The sequence below is a fragment of the Falco biarmicus genome, chromosome 5 (assembly GCF_023638135.1).
Source record: "Falco biarmicus isolate bFalBia1 chromosome 5, bFalBia1.pri, whole genome shotgun sequence".
In the NCBI taxonomy this organism is placed as follows: Eukaryota; Metazoa; Chordata; class Aves; order Falconiformes; family Falconidae; genus Falco; species Falco biarmicus.
Genome location: NC_079292.1, coordinates 1,767,310 through 1,783,457, shown reverse-complemented (window position 1 = coordinate 1,783,457; position 16,148 = coordinate 1,767,310). Strand labels below are relative to the sequence as shown.

At 42.7% G+C, this 16,148-nt stretch overlaps 1 protein-coding gene across 4 annotated transcripts in view; it reads right to left on the bottom strand.

Annotated features, from left to right (window-relative positions):
- The window catches only part of CPNE8 (copine 8), a 110,414-nt gene extending 99,005 nt beyond the window's left edge, over positions 1 to 11,409 (bottom strand). For 2 of the 4 annotated variants that reach the window (XM_056340091.1, XM_056340094.1), the window contains exon 1: positions 10,651 to 10,945. In XM_056340091.1, coding sequence (XP_056196066.1) covers positions 10,651 to 10,790 — 140 coding nt within the window. In that variant the 5' untranslated portion in view covers positions 10,791 to 10,945. Of the gene's footprint in view, positions 1 to 10,650 lie in introns of all 4 variants that reach the window. The other 2 variants (XM_056340089.1, XM_056340093.1) reach the window with 2 other exon arrangements.
- Positions 11,410 to 16,148: the final 4,739 nt, after the last annotated feature.

Sequence of the window (16,148 nt, the reverse complement as noted above, 5' to 3'; positions counted from 1 at the left end):
TATACTTCTTTAATTATACATACCTAGATGTGCCATTAATTCACAGGAACTAGAATTGGTTTTGTTATCCCAAAATGAACTGCTATATAACCCTAGATTTAGGGTTATAGGAAAGAAATAGTACATTAAGTTTTGGGATAGGCCTCCCATGCTCACCATCAGAATCCCAAGCAATTTTAATTCCTCTGCATAAATACTGTACAATGACCTTATAATTGGTATGTTAATGTTTTTGACTGCAGATTAAGATTAAACTATTTTAATGACTCATATACTAAGCTAAGGTGCTTGGAGCTTTTTAAATATTTCCTACTCTTATTTTGTTCCTTTAAGTTTTCTTCCTCTATTTTCCCATATACATAAGAACATAAAGACTGGCTATACTGGGTATTATAAAGCTCAGTCTGTCCCGATACTCTTACTCCAGCAGTGGCACAAAGGAGCCACCATGGGAACAGTGTAAGAACAAAGTAAGAATCTGTAATACTTCCTGAAAATGTTCCTGGTCACCAGCTATCAGCTGCTTGGGAACATTTCTACATAGAAAGTATCCCCCAAAGGATTGTAAGGATTGAGATACCAAAGTTTAACAGTGTAATTCAGGTCAGTAAGTATTCATTCACAGTTTTGAACTAATACAGCTTGTAATATCCTCAGTTTGACTCTTCATGCATTTTACCATAAATAAACAACGTTTTCAGCAAAGTTTGCAGACATGCCTGATATTCCAAATCATTAATAACCAACCAAAATAGTAACATAAGAACTTAACAAGCTGTTCAACCAATGCAGCCAGTTTTGGAAGGAACTTAAAGACTAGTGCCAACAGGAAAAAAAAAAAAAAAGTTAGATCGGTCCACTAAATCACCTAACAGCTCAAAAGGCTGCCCAATTTCATATGTGCATCTTCATTTCAGGAGGAACACAAACAAACTGGTCCTTTAAATATATGCAGACTGCATGGCACATAAGTACAGGACAGTCTACAACCAACAGAAATGTTAAAAGCAAAAGGAGAAACTGGATGCATTCCTGGAACTTCATGTAGTCTTTATCCCTGTAATAGCCAATGGCACTTCCTGCACAGGCTGAGTGATACCAGGTGTACTTCTTTCCCTTTTTCCTGAGAAAAGCATTCTTTTCAGTAGTACCCTATTTTTGTCTCAGGAATCAGTTCTAGGAAAGCTCACAAACTCAGAAACCAGAAATACCTGAAACTTCTGTTTCTTCCTCCTAATCAATATCAATTTTGACTAAATATGGTGACTATACTTTTTCTATGCTCATTAAGCCTTTCAGATAAAGAATGCAAAAAGAGAAGGAATTGATATCAATTATGAGGAAGAAGAAAAAAAAAAAAAAAGGAGACACATGCTTTTACCAGTAGAAACACACACATCAAATACCTACTGCAAAGAAGTCTAGGAACATCTGTGCAGAAAGCATTATTCTACCAGCACAAATCCTGAAGGAATTCATTCTGCACCTGCCCATTCCAGAGTGGACCTTCCAAAATGGTTGCAATAGCATAAGATGACTCAGGGAAAAAAACAAAAAAACAAATAGGAACCATGACAATAACGCCTACTTAGTCTAAACTGGAAAGCACAAGACAGATTAAAAATGTTGGGATAAAGATTTATTTTTCTGTAAAATGAGAGCAAATTCCCCAGGGGATAGAAAGTAATCAGTAAACAAGAAAAGGTAAAAGATATTTAGCTATGCCTTGCAGAATCATTTTGTCCACACAGTTTCATCAACTTCATAAAGATCTGTCAAAATAACAGTTTCTGCTCAGTGCTTTGCTTGAAAAAAATGTTTTAGAATAGAATAGAATAGTTCAGTTGGACAGAACCTACAGTGGACTTCTAGTCCAACTGCCTGACCATTACAGGGTTGACAAAATGTTAAAGCATGGGCATTGCCTCTTCAACACTGGGACAGGCTTGGGGCACCAACTACCTCTCTAGGAAGGCTGTCCCAGTGTTTGACCACCCTCTTGGTAAAGAAATGTTTCCTAATGTCAAGTCTTTTGTACTTCATTTAATGTAAAAACATCTCGTATGTACAAATCAGATACTTCAGGTTTCTCTGACCTAGTTAGCAGTGGTAGCTAAGCAGAAATTGTTACAGTCTATGTTGCTTTGTATGATCTCATATACTCTATGCATTATATGTATGTTGACAAAGACTGACCTATGTTAAAAACTAACATTTACTTGCCTTGTTCACATAGACTTTGCTTCAAATTTGGCTTTACTTTAACGATCAGTATCTGAACTTCCTGCTTTGTAATTTTTTTGTTTTAAATTTAACCCTTTGTTAAACCCAAATGCTAAGAAGTAAATTCAATTCCCCCTTGCAAATGACAGAATTCTGGCACTGAAGGACAGACTACAGTAACTATAGAACTGAATAGTTTAAAATCTATTTCTCTAGTTTCAAAAAAACAAACAAAAACACCTTCAGAACCAAAACCAACTGTGTTCCTATGACTGGAAAAATCTATTTATACATTGCTTTCAACAGCTCAGAAATCCTTAATGATAAAAATGTGGTTTACTTCAGATTAATTTGTCAGAATCTCTCTGGCTGTTAAGGTTTTATGTTTTTCTTCATCTTTAGATTACATTTAAATGCATGCAAAGATTCCTGGGTTGTGAAATTAAGCATTCAACACAAAACTTTGCTACCCATGCAAAATAATTTTTAATTTTTAGAAAGTATACATTTTCAATAGATTACATTTTCATATAAGCATACACTACTTTTCTTACAGCACACTTGTATCGCTCCACGGGAAAAGGAATTGTCCTGAGTTCATTTAACAGTTGATTAAACAAATGCATTTCTGTCTCCCTCACTTAATGCTTTTTTCAAGGAAGGTTAAAAAAAAAAAAAAAAAAAAGCATCTCCTCACTTTTTACTGTGCAGAATAGCATCCATTCTACTACTAATGGTAACATAACTATATTACATCCTAGCAGTCACTGTCCCTCAGCCTTAACTGACATTACTGGACTTGCAACGGTCAGTCCTAGGTAAGATGACGCACGATCCAAAGAGCCTACTTGAGTGAAGAGTCCACTTCACTTCCTGCAGAGTAATTTCACAAACAACTTTTCATTTGTAGTGTTAGCTTAAGTAGTCACCTTTCCATAGGTGTTTACTCTCTCTCTCTTTGTATTCTGTTAGAATGCAATGAAAAGCAAGCTATTAGCCTCCAGATCTCTAGATTTGAAATGCCCTGGACCTAAAAGCAGATTAGACAATATCCCAGAATTTTATCTTCTTGTCAAAATAACTGGTTCTCTTGGAAAGGCTCACAGGCGAGGAAACGGTGGGTCTCCTGTCTAAGAGGCAATTACGATGACCTCTCCCTTTCTGTTCAGGTTGTCTCCACTCTTCGGGACACTGGAAGAGCTGGGAAGAAAGCAAACATATCTCTGATACACAAGGTTAAGAAAACATCCACAATACCTCCTTATAACCTTTGCAGAAGTAATTGACTCTTCTTGTTCACAAGAAGACAAAGAAAGAATTTTCAGCCTCCTAGTAACTTTCATTGTCAATTTAAACATATATTAGCTCAGAAGCTGTTCTCTTAAGGGAAAAAGAAAGGGAGAAGCAATGAGAAGAGTTAGATCAGCAGTGCTTCCATGAGTTTTATGACAACCCACAGAAAATCTTCTCTGGCTAGATGTACACCAGGGGTCCTCAAACTTTTTAACCAGGGGGCCGGCGCATGGATGAAGTGGCAGGCAGTCATCTGCGGCTGCTTGGTTTCCCCCCCCAACCCCCGGCGGGGGGGGTCTGTAAATACAAAGGGCCGGACTGAGGACCCTGGGGGGCCGTATCTGGCCCATGGGCCGTAGTTTGAGGACCCCTGATGTACACAAAGAGTTTTAGGATGAAACCTCTATTAAAACTGCTCACTACGCCTGGGGGTTAAAAAAAACCAAAGAAATTGCCAAGTTTATTTACCTAAACATAGCAATAGTTTTGCAAGAATTCTGTGGAAACAGACAGGAAGTACTGAATTATGAAAAGATACTCATGAAGGTGAAGCAGACCTTAACATGATCTTGGGCTGTTCCAGTTTAAATTAAAAAAGTCCATTTAGGAATATCACAGACTGGTTGAACTCTGCTTCAGTACCAACCGAATTATGATTTGAAACCAACAGAACAAACCAGCTACATTTATGTTTCCACGGCTGGGCAAGTAAACAGCCTCTGGCTCTGAGCTACTAGTGATATATCCTGGGGGATGGCACTAAGGATTGCTGGTGGTCAAAAGACCTATTCAATCTAGTGTGAGCTCACCAGTCCCTTCCAGCTACTTTCACCCAGCCCATTCAAATCCATGGATATGCTATCCTATTTTAGATCTGAATTCTTTAGGAATGTGTATTTAATGCAGTGTTTCATTAATGTATAACAATATACAAAACATACAGATTGGTTTCGCACAGTTTTCCCGAAACAACTCTTTAAAAGGTACACATTAAAGAAGTCATTTAGAAAGCAAACGTATACCATCGATGCAATACACCTCAACCTTTCTCAGCCATCGCAGGGGTCTGTTAGTGGGTGAGGCACTGCTTAGATGGGCAGAGAAAGCAAGAAAATTAGGAAAATAACACTATTACAGAAAACCTTCATAATAATACATTTAAAGTTGTCACACACTTCCTAGTACCTAGACCTTCTCCTGCTGTCAGGCTTTCCTTCATACCACCCTTCTGAGGCCCAAGATTGTTGGCTTCAGCTGTGGGGGGGTGTTACAGGGAGCTGTCCATTAGTGTCCCACGTCCTGTCTGGGGAGAAGCATGAAGTTTACTGTGGTGGCAGAGGTGGAGCAGGGCGTCTCAGCAGGAGTATGATACTGATGGCTTCCTCCTCCCCACTCTGAGGACCCCCACCTGGGCTCTTTCTCCAACATGCTGTTACACCTTGCACTTGCTTCATTGGTCTGCAGCTCCATTTTACATCCAAATTTGCTCTATATGGCGTGTTTTACATCTGCTTGAGAATTGCTCTTTCAGCTCTTTGTTATTCAAAAAAACAGTTTTGCCCAGCTCCCAGCCTGCCCTTCTCTACTGACCACTGGTGACTCTTTACAGCACTGGGGTCCCCAGTGGCATCCCGAGCCTCCTCTGTTCAGCCTCCCCTCCTGCTCCTCCTCCCTGCATCCTGTGTCCCCACTTGCAAGGTCTCTGCTATCACACCAGGCTGATGCCCCTCTGCACTGCACCATTTTCTGAGGGTCACAAATACATCATCATACACAGAGTAACTACTTGCGACAATGATCTGTAGAAAGAAATATGATTATACCACACAATTACACAAAGACAAGACAAAGTGAAACTAATTAAGCAGTAGCCACCTGGTCATTAGGAAAAAATGCTGGGTTTGCGGCTAAGCACACCCAAACAAAGCTCCGTGTAGGTAAAGATAAGTTTAGAGAAAACCTGCCAAGTCCTGAGACTTGCACAGTTAGTATGAAACCTGGGACCTGTTCCTAGCATTCACAACACTGAATTTACAGAGCAATAGATTTGCCTTAAATTGTAGAAGTCACATGGCTGCATGATTAAAGTTCAAACAATACAGATACATGGAAAACCAAACTGTGTAGGCTATCAGCAATGCCTCTCCATGGCTATTTTGATGGACGCTGTCACCCACTCATATTTTTTCTCCCAATATACTCATTTTTCTCAGCTGAAGCCAACTGATTGTCTAGTCAGTTTCATTTCAAAGAAAAAATATGTAAGATCAACTTTCTGTTATCGGTCACACATAACCACTCCACAGACTTTCAATCCAACCTGGATACACATACACTAAGAAAGCAGGAAAATTAAAAACAGACTTATCACAACTAATTTTATCTTCTATATTTTGTACTATACAGAGTTATAAGCTCAAGTAATTTGTTATGGATATCTCTTTTATCATTGCGTCCTTCTGCAACAGGGATTTCTAACACATTACTAATAGTTAAAAAAACCCAGGAAGTAAGTACACTGGCTGGACAGAAGTGATCTTGCCAGAAATCAATGCCTAGGACAATCAAAGATATAATTAAACATATTTTTGGGTACTGCAACCACTAGAAAGTAGCTGGTTAAGACTTTCAGCCTGCCAAACAAAAAGGAAGGCAAAAATTCTGAAGTAGTATGTTTGCTCCTCTGTGCAAGAAACTTGAAATCAAATTATCTTCATTACTGAGAATAGGAGTTGCTTAATTCCATTCAGCCCATTCATTAGTATTAGATTTCTGTATAAATTGTGAAGTGACATAGAACTGATCCAAACCAGGCATAGGCAAACAATTGTATTTCTATTGAATTAACCATGATAAGAAGTTTATGTTGCCTTTACACACATTATGCTGGCTGTGGGGATACACCCAATGTAGACCCTACCCAGCATAAACCCAGAACGATGAGGACAGACTGCCTTATTGAGCATAAAGCCTAGCAGAACAATACTATCATAACAAACTTCATGAATTAGCAAAGTGACTCTGTACTGTGTCAGTATTTTACAACACTTTTACCATCTTTTAGATAACCACATCATCTTTGATACACTACTAGAAGTCATAAAGTGATCAAACTACAGCTTCACTTTCCCACAGATATTAAAAAATTACTCTCAAGAAGACAATTCTGATTGATAACTTCTCATTCAATAAGTAAATAAACATTAACATGAGGCATAATGAAACTCTTGGCCTTTCCTGTAAGATAAGGTTTCATAAAGGCTGTGGTTCAATCAGGAGCCTACAGGAAAAACACTAGGTCGGTGCATACAGTAACCATGAGGAACAGAAACCACCATTATACAGATGAGAAAAAAAAGTGAAAAACTTGAGCTCCCATTGAACTACATTGAACTTCCTATGTTCGCACATAGCACAAACTGCAGGATATGTGATAACCATTATCTACTTGTGTTCTCAGCATTAAATACCTAGTTCAATCAACACATAGTAACTGCACTGATAATAGGGAAGATGAGAACAGAACATGAAGTTTTTCCAAGATTTAACTAGATTGGAATCAGTGAAGAACATCACCAGAGAGGGAGACACAGGATGACAGACACGTGGCCTGAAGCTTACCTCACCCTCACATGGGACCACAAGTTTACACACAGCTGGTAAGTGGAGATTCAAGTCTAGGCACAGGTCTATAATCAGTATGCAGTGCAAATACCCCTTGAGAGAAAGAGGAAAGTTTGGGCTGGAAAACAGTGGTGGAGCAAAATATAAAGAGCAGGCTATATTGCCTCTTCCATATTGCCTGCAGGGCCAAGGTCCCGATCCTTCACCACATGACAATTGTGCAAAATTATGCCACACCACAACAAATAAGGATCACATAGCAAGTGACAGTAAAATTTTCATCAGACCATGGATGCCCTTCAGGGCATGTGATGAAGGGAGCTACAGGGTGCAGAAGGAGATGGCTACTAGAACAATTGATCCAGACAATAGTGGACTATTACAAACACTCTGGGATGACACATTTCAGTTGTTCTGCCACATTAGATATGGCTCTTGAGCCAAAGAATACAGATACCTCATAAAAAAAACTCAGAGATTTGGAAATCTACATCTTACTAGAGTCAGAAAAGAATCGTAAACATTTTGTTAGATAGGCACTGAGTAGTATTAACTAGAAAAAACTACATTCATTTCTTGCTTTTCCAGCATTTGTAAAACTACAGCCAATGCTGGCATTCAATTAGCCATGGGAATCACGTGAAAAGTTTTTAGTCATAAAGAAACCCCAGAAAGAGCATTACCTGATATCCAAAACATTTCTGGATTTTATAATTTTCATAGACAATTCCTCAACCTATGAGATGCACATTTCCTAAAGGCTACCTAATGTGCCCCTGCAGTTAATGCCATCTGCATAGTACTGGAACCTGGTTAATTTGGTAACATCAGCAGTATGAGTGTGCAGGGCAAATTAACTTTGGAAGTGCTGACAAACCATGCAGAATTAAAAGCTAAGTGAACAGAAACTGTATCCTTCCTGAAAAAAGAGAAAGAATGAGTGATAAAGTAAGAGAGAACAAGATTTTTTTTTTTTTTGGGGGGGGGTTGTGTGTGAAGAAAGCAAGAGAGGGAGAGCAAGAGAGCAAAAATGAGAGGGGGGGAAAGGGAAGGGGGGGGGAAGGGAAGGGGGGGGAGGGGCAAAAGTAGGAGAGGGAGAAGCAAAAGCAGGAGAGGGGGAGGTGGGAGAGAAACGTGAGAGAGGGAAAGAGCGCAAGAGCACAAGAAAGAGAATGAACAAGACACCAGAGAGGGAGCAAGAGAAAGAGTGTGTGAGAGGGAGAGAAGGAGGAAATAAAAGCAGGAAAGGAAGAGCGAGGTGAAGACTGTTGTCTACAAGTCACAAATCTATTTTGTGGCAGAAACACCTTGCACTGCTTCACTGGCCACCAAGTTACACCACCTGTACAAACTGGAAGAAGTTCCCATATTTCCTACAATGAAAAACAAGTAAAAAGTAAAAATCTAGGAAGAAAGAATTGTTAGCCGATAATTGTTGTTGTAAACTAATGACCAAATTGGTTCTACATTTCTTCAGGTATCAAGGGAAAACTCACGTCATGACCCAAACTATTTTAAAAGCATTTCTCTCCAAGTGTCAAGGAATAGACAACTGCTAATTATTAAAGAATTTTTCAGCATTCTCTGGACTTTGTAGTTTTCACTTGCTGTATTTCACAATTTCATTTAACACTACTTTTTGAGAGCTTTAGCCAATGAATGTGCTTACAGATGAATCACAAACATTTTAATCATTAACCTCTGCCCCAACCACTCATTTTACACTCAATTCTGAATCATGATTTTGTAATCAAAAGCTGTCATTCCGGCACATAAAGAAGAAAGGAATCAGCATGGAAAATGCCATCCTTCTGCACTTGACATCGAGACATACCAGGATGGGAGGCCTTTTTTTTTAAACAAAAGAAAAAAACAGTTTTAACAAAACAGACCTGGCTTTTGACGATACTTACAGAGCAATTAACATTGTGAACTACATACAGAAATTAGTTACAAGTAAGGTAACTAAGGTCAGAATTGATTGCTATGCCAATATCTTATATACCTACGATTCTTCGTAACTATCTGATGGATCCTCATATCACCACAAAACTAATGTTTGAAGAAAATATTGCAGGTATATACAAACAATACCTAGAATGAAAGTTCCAGTACAAGTGAACTGGGTCAAACCCAGCATAAATGTTCTGACATGTGTTACTTGAAGAACCTAGAAGTCACACTAAAGGTCCTGGATTTCTTTTACACACAGCAGCACACCCTTCACAGGACCAGGGTTTTCTATGGTTGTTACCAGTGAACTTTGCAGAGATGGGCAGTAACAGGCAGTAAGTACATCAGCATGTTCATATGTCAACCTAGTGACTGTTTCAGTACTCCAAATTCAATCTTACTCTATTTCTCATAATTTCAGCCTTCTTTTGAAATGCACCCTTGATAAAAAATCAAATCCTATGTTATTTACTAAGGAAAGAGAGAAAGTACTCTGACAATTTACTTTGAAGTGCTGCTGTTCTGTCCTCATAGTAGTGTTTAACAGCAGCAACTCCTGGGCAACTACACGAGAAAGTGAGGCAATGGGGCTGTGGCACAAACTTTGTCTCGTTTCCCATCAGGGAACACCACCAACTGTTCAAATTATCTACCAGAAGCTGCCAACTCTGCTGGTGAAAGGAACTCCTGCTCTGCAACTACTAGGGAATACTTCAGGAAGCTGCAAAATGTGAATGAGGATATGAATACAAAAGTCCACAAATAAAAACACTTTTACACCACTAATGGGAAATTCTCAGTGCTGCAAGGGGGAAAGCAGGATTTTTGAAGCAACGATAAACAAACCCCAGGCAAACAAACGTCGAGGAACAATACTGCACGCACTAGGTTTTGTGTTACAGGTTGGCTTTTTTTAATTTATCGGCAGCAGCGTTACGATGAAACGTGACGAAGTAACACGCCCGGTTTCGTAACACTGTTGTTGCAAGAGAGAGTCAAAGAACCTGCGAAAGGCTTCCTCCGGACAGGAGTCCCCCCGCCCCGACCGCGGCACTTGGGACAGCTCCAGAAGTTCAGCAGCTGCCGGAGAACGCGCCCAGCGCCCACGGCGGAGCGGCTGCCGCTCCCCGCTGCCAGGAGAGGCCGGGGAAGGGCCTGGGGCGGCGGCGGCGGCCGCTGCCCGTTCCGGCAGAGCCGGCAGCTGCCCGCAGCCGCTGCGGGAGCCGGCGCCTCTGCCCCGGGGTCCGGCGGCGGCACTCCGCGGCGGGCGAGCTGCGGCCCCGGGCTGCCCCCAGGCTCGGCCCGAGGCTGAAGCTTTACAAGTTCCCCCGCGCCGGGCACGCTGCCCGAGGGCGGGGGGCAGCGCCTCGCACAGCGCCGGGCATGCGGAGGGCAACCCCGCGCCCGGCCGCTGCCCCTTCTCCGCCCCCGCCCGCGGCAAGCCCGGGGCGAGGGGCCCCCTGCCCCGGCACGCCGCCGGGACCCGCCCGCTCGCCTGCCTGCCCCCTCGGACGCGCCGGGGCGAGCGGGCAGGGCGGCCCCGAGCCGCCGCCGTACCTGCAGGACACGGAGAGCTCCACCTTGGTGGCCGGGATGCTGGAGCTGAGCACGTTAAAATCCCCCACGGACGCCATGTTCGGAAACCCACCGCTCCCGCCCGGCTTCTGCTGCCCCGCCGGCTTCTCCAGCCCGAGCATGGGGCAGCTCAGCGCGGGGCGGGAGGGCCGGCCGGCGGAGGGAGGGAAGGGAGGGAGGGGAGGCAGGAGGCGGCGCCGGGCGGGCTCTCCACAGCGCGACGCCGCCGGCCGCCGCCCGAGGCGCGGAGCACCGGCCCGCCCTGCCGCCCGCGGGCTGCCACCGCCGGCTGAGGCGGCGAGGCGGGAGCGGGGCGGTGACGTCACCGCGCGCGGGAGCCGCGCGTGACTGCCCCAGCCCGCGGGGCGGCCGGTGTGAGGGAGCTGGAGCCCCCCGGGCGGGAAACGGCGCCGGGGCCGGCGCGGCGCTGGAGGGCGCGGGGCGGGGACGGGCCCCAGGCGCTGCCGGGCAGGGGGAGCGGCACCGGGCGTTTTCGACTGTCGCGCCTTCCCCGTCTCTTCCCCCGGGCCTCTGCGGGGAAACTCCCGCGCGTCCCGCGGGCTGGCCGGGGAAGCCCCTCGTGCGCCGCTGGTTGAGGGAGCGGGCCCCCAGCAACTCCCAGCCCCCACGGGAGCCGGCGGCTGGGTACAGCGGGGGCGGGCCGCGCCCCGGCCGGCAACGTCCCGAACTCCAGCGCCCTGCGCGCGGGCCCGCGGCGGGGCAGGCTGCTGCTTCTCCCGGCCCGCGGAGGGAAGCGCGGGGCGGCGGGGCCGGTCCGGGGCGCGGCGGGGCAGGGACGGGCCGCGGCGCGGCGGCTCCGCTGCGGGGCGGGCGGGCTCCGTGCCGCCAGGGGGCGCGCGCTCGCAGCTCCCCAGCGCCCGTGCGGGGCCGGCAGCGGCAACAGCCGGCCCGGAAAATTAGACGTTAACGTTAATTACCCTCGTAAAGAGAACAGTAATTATTGTTAAGAGAGACTTGAGGGGAAAGATGCGGTGTCTTACCTGGGTCGTTGCATGCATTAAGTAAGGCGTTGACAAATGGGAGCTTCGCTCTCGTGCTTGTGCGGGCCATCGCCCTGTTTTTGAAGACCATGGCTGCCCTGAATCTGCTGATAAGAATTCACAGTAGTCATAACAGTTCCATCATCGTACGTCTCGTGCATTTAATTTGTGTCATGGCATCTCGGTAGCCCCAGTATTCTTTTCCCACCGCAGATGGGAGCGCTGCCATGCCCAGGTCACACATCGGAAGGTGAGGCGCAGCAAACTACATGGCAGGAGCGCAGTCACACGATACATAGGACAGGCCAAAGATCACAGGATATCACCCCAAACCCTGGACAGAAGTGCCCTACTCCTCTGGCTGTTAATGGTCTTACCTGCAAAAATAAATAAGTTTAATGTGTTTATTTTTAAAAGACAAATGTAACTCTAAAGCCACAAATGTTAACGGAATACATTCATTTTGAATTTCATTTTGAGATCTTGTTGATGCAATTCAAATTTGATGCATCGTCTTGGGTAGTACATCAAAATAATGATCAGAGAACTTGAATGTGAATACCTGGTTAGCCCCTAGCCAACAGGTTGAGCAGGAAACACAAAGACAGTAATGGGGACTTATTTGCAGGTGTTATACTCCCTGTGCGCAGCACATGTCTGAAACAGCACTTCAGTGGCAGAAACTCAAGGAAGATAACACTGACATTTTTATCAGAAGCTTCTGACTTCACACCCTACTTCTAATCCTCTGCCTCTTTGTTTTCAGGAAATTATTACCTGAAGTCTCTTCTTTCTCTTCCTTCTCTTGTCCAGTTGTTGAACACAAAGCAATTTCCTGTCAGGTATCACCAAATTATTTCCTCTTAAACCAGCCTGTTTGAAGTTCTCAGTACAGCCAAGAAACCATGTAACTTCACAAGTATTCTAGGTGTGTCTGCAGGCAGCCAAACCAGTAAACCTACAGCTGAAATTACTAAAAAAAGAAAACAAAGGCGAATTTAGCTCAAAATTACCTTTGTCCATACAGCAGTTGTGGAGGGATGGGTATCTTGAGAGGCTAATGCTGAGTAAAAATAGGGTATTAGATGACTAAAAACTAAAGAACAGTTTTTAAGAAGAAATTAAAACTCTTTTCCACCATTATAATACTGTTCCTCCCTCTTTTATAATCTAAAAATCTAAACATGATCAGTGGATCTCACAGGACATGGCGTGAATAACGTAAAAGGCATGAATAGTTAATATGATAAGTATATTGCTATCTATTATATAACTTATAATAACTATAGGCATGGGTAACTTAAAGGTGTATCATGTCAGTGTGATATGATCTTATATTCTTCCCTGTTAATCCACTTTAGATCGCTGCTTTGGGTTGGGTGGGGGTTTGGTTTGATCATTTTTATGTTATCTGATCTTAATGTTTTATTCTGCTTGGCAAAATGGGAATAGTTGGTTGTTGGTGATTCCACAAATAGAGCATCCTGTGAAAATAATGGAGGAGTTAAGGAAATTCAAGTCTTCAGTGTTGCTACAATCTATCTTCTCTCATCATGTTTACAAAGGCACAGCTACCTTGTCCTCCAAGAGACTTCTATGGGCAAGAGGAACTAAAAATTAAAACAAGGGATAGTTGAAAGATATGCAGCAATGAGAGTAAATATACATTATTATAATTCCGGAGAGGCAACCTGTATTTGCTCATTCTTAAATGGCACTGAGGCATGGGGAGTGGAACAATGCCTAAGTATTAGGGCAGTATCTGGAATTTGTGTACAAAATAGCTATCAGATTACAGTGTGAAAGAAACATCAGGGCTGTGTGTTGTATATGCTATGCTGACATTTGAATGACATCATTGACTTTGAAAATTTTGCAGTGGAAAATAGGACGTTTTTTCCTCACTTTCTTTTGTGATTGTTACTTTATTATTGTTAGCTATTGCTAATTATCAGGTACCTACATAACCTGTTTCATTATTTGCAACCTAATTTAAGGAATGAGGGATATGCTTGCAGTAATTACAGCATAAACTATGAACAAACTACAGATTCCAGAATAGCTATAACATCTAACACTGAATGATTTCTTTAAAACATCACTGCTTCCAGGTTTCAGCAGTGTAATTGAACCCAAATGCCACAGGTTGTAAACATTGATTACTCCCCTCCACCCCTCAGCTTTCTGCCTTGTAGATCATTATTAGATATCTCAAGAAAAGAAGTCTTATGATTCAATCTTTGTACTCCTAAAAAAAAAAAAAAAAAAAAAAAAAAAGACCACAAAACCAACACAAACTAATTTGTAGGAAGTAAAGGAAATAGAAATGGCACCTATTCTTCTGTGGATGTGAAAGAATATGTGGATGAGTACAGGAGCAGGCTTAGAAGTGAGCTTCAGCATTATTGGAAAAAAACAACTGTGAATATAACACAATACCATTTTCATGACAACCAAGATACTGCTGAATAAGCCTGATGTTGTGATGAACAGGTGATATTCCCTGGTTCTTCCTCAATTATTTGTTCAGTAATTCCCTTAATTAATGTCCAACAAACACCATCTTTTTATCCTGGCTGCTGTCAAACTATTTCTTTCAAGAGCCTAAAGAATGGAGTGAACTCGGCCACAACTTGGTCATTTCCGATAGCTGAACATAGCACAGAAACAATACCAATATCCTAATACACAATGCAGTTTGAGAATTTTATCTTTCTTCCCTGCCTTTGATTACTAAGCTTCCACTTTCTTTGCTACTGCTGATTGTTTTAATCCATTGACCAAAGACAATGCATTTAGCAATTGCTAGGGCAAGTGGAACCATCAGCAAGCACTGTGGCTTAATCCAGACCACAGGCTTAAAAACCATCCCTGGTACAACGTACTAATGCGTATGTTTAGTGCCTTTGTTCTTATAGTATGAATTATCTCCTGCAACTCTGTGATTTTGTAATCCACTTTCAAAACACAAAAATACTTATAAAGCTCTGTTTCTGTGGTAGTGAAGTCTGAAGGAGGTGTCTGCCTCAGAGGTTAGACACCAAGAAAAAATGGCCACTCCTTCAATGTTTTCACTTTAGATACTCGTTTTTCAAGGGCTTATGTCTGCAGTGTCACAGGTGTCAATGAGAATACATTCTTCGGTAAAAAGTATCTAGGTCTATGTTTCAAAGCCTTTGAAAGCTATCCTTTCAGGATAGCTTTTTCTTTTAGGAGAAAAGAGCACCTTGTCACCATGATATAAGCATAAGGAAGTTAGTGAGTCATCAGTGCAGAGACAGCCAATGATTTCACCATTTCTCTACCACGACAAAGTTAGTAATGTGTTTGTATACCTCTCTACCGATTCCATGAAGAACAAAATCACAAAGTATAAATACCACTTCCCCTCTCCAAAGACACAAAGGATAGCTATCCAACAAATACTATCATCTCACTGTATTATACTTATCTAGACCAGAAATGGCTACGTTATCTATCAAAGCACCTTTAGCACTAGATTGTGTCCTGGGTTAGTTCAAACTTTCTTCCAGTTTCATCCAGTCCAGAAGAGACAGATCAGCAGCAGAACAAGCATAAGGCTCCTTCCTTCCACATCCTAAGGAAAGCATTCTTCTGTAGCATCAGCACAGCCATTCCAGGTTAAGTAGCATCAGTTCCTGAGTTTGCAGTTTGTTCAAGAGCTCATCAAACTGGCAAAGACCCCTGAAGCACTCTCAGAGTCATGCAGGAGGTGTCATGGAATCCGTGTCTTACACTTAATACTGCATAGTAGGGTCCTGACATCTATGAACAGAGGAATTTTAGATCTATTGAGCACTTTTTCTGGCTCTCATTTCAGAATGAAGCATGTAGCATGGATCTCAAGTTCTAAAAATGTGACTTGGGAGTATTTTTTTGTACTAGTTTCTAGCAGTTAATGAAGTCAGATTACAGTTAAGATTTCTTTTTTAAAGGACAAGGAATAAACTGATTAGGTCTCTTTGAAATATTATTCTTGCACCTTCAACTGAGCCATGGGCCAGACTGATTTCATTTCTGGACGGGTTGCCAGAAAAATGTAAGGATGCATTTAAAGCCATTTTTCTAGAAAGACAACTCATGACTAGTTCATGGCAGCAGATAATTTCAGGTGCTGCTAAAGTAAGAGTGTTTGGTATGGCATCAAGGATGGTGACAAAAAGATCATCTGCATCCCAAAAAATCTAAATAACGGCGTTCTTGTCAATGAACATAAGATCAGACAGGCCCAAAATGAAACCTCCATGTGTACATCACAAGATCAGCTGAACAATTAAGAAAAGTATTTTCATTTCAGAAGATGAAATATATACTTCTTCCTCTTCAGTCACTTCCCATGTTCTTGGACTACTCTTGATGATTAGAATTATTTTTTCTGCCCTTCCCTGCCATGCCCACTCACCTCTAGGCATTTCATATTTCTAAGAAAAATCAGCTGATTTACAGAAAATATGTGAG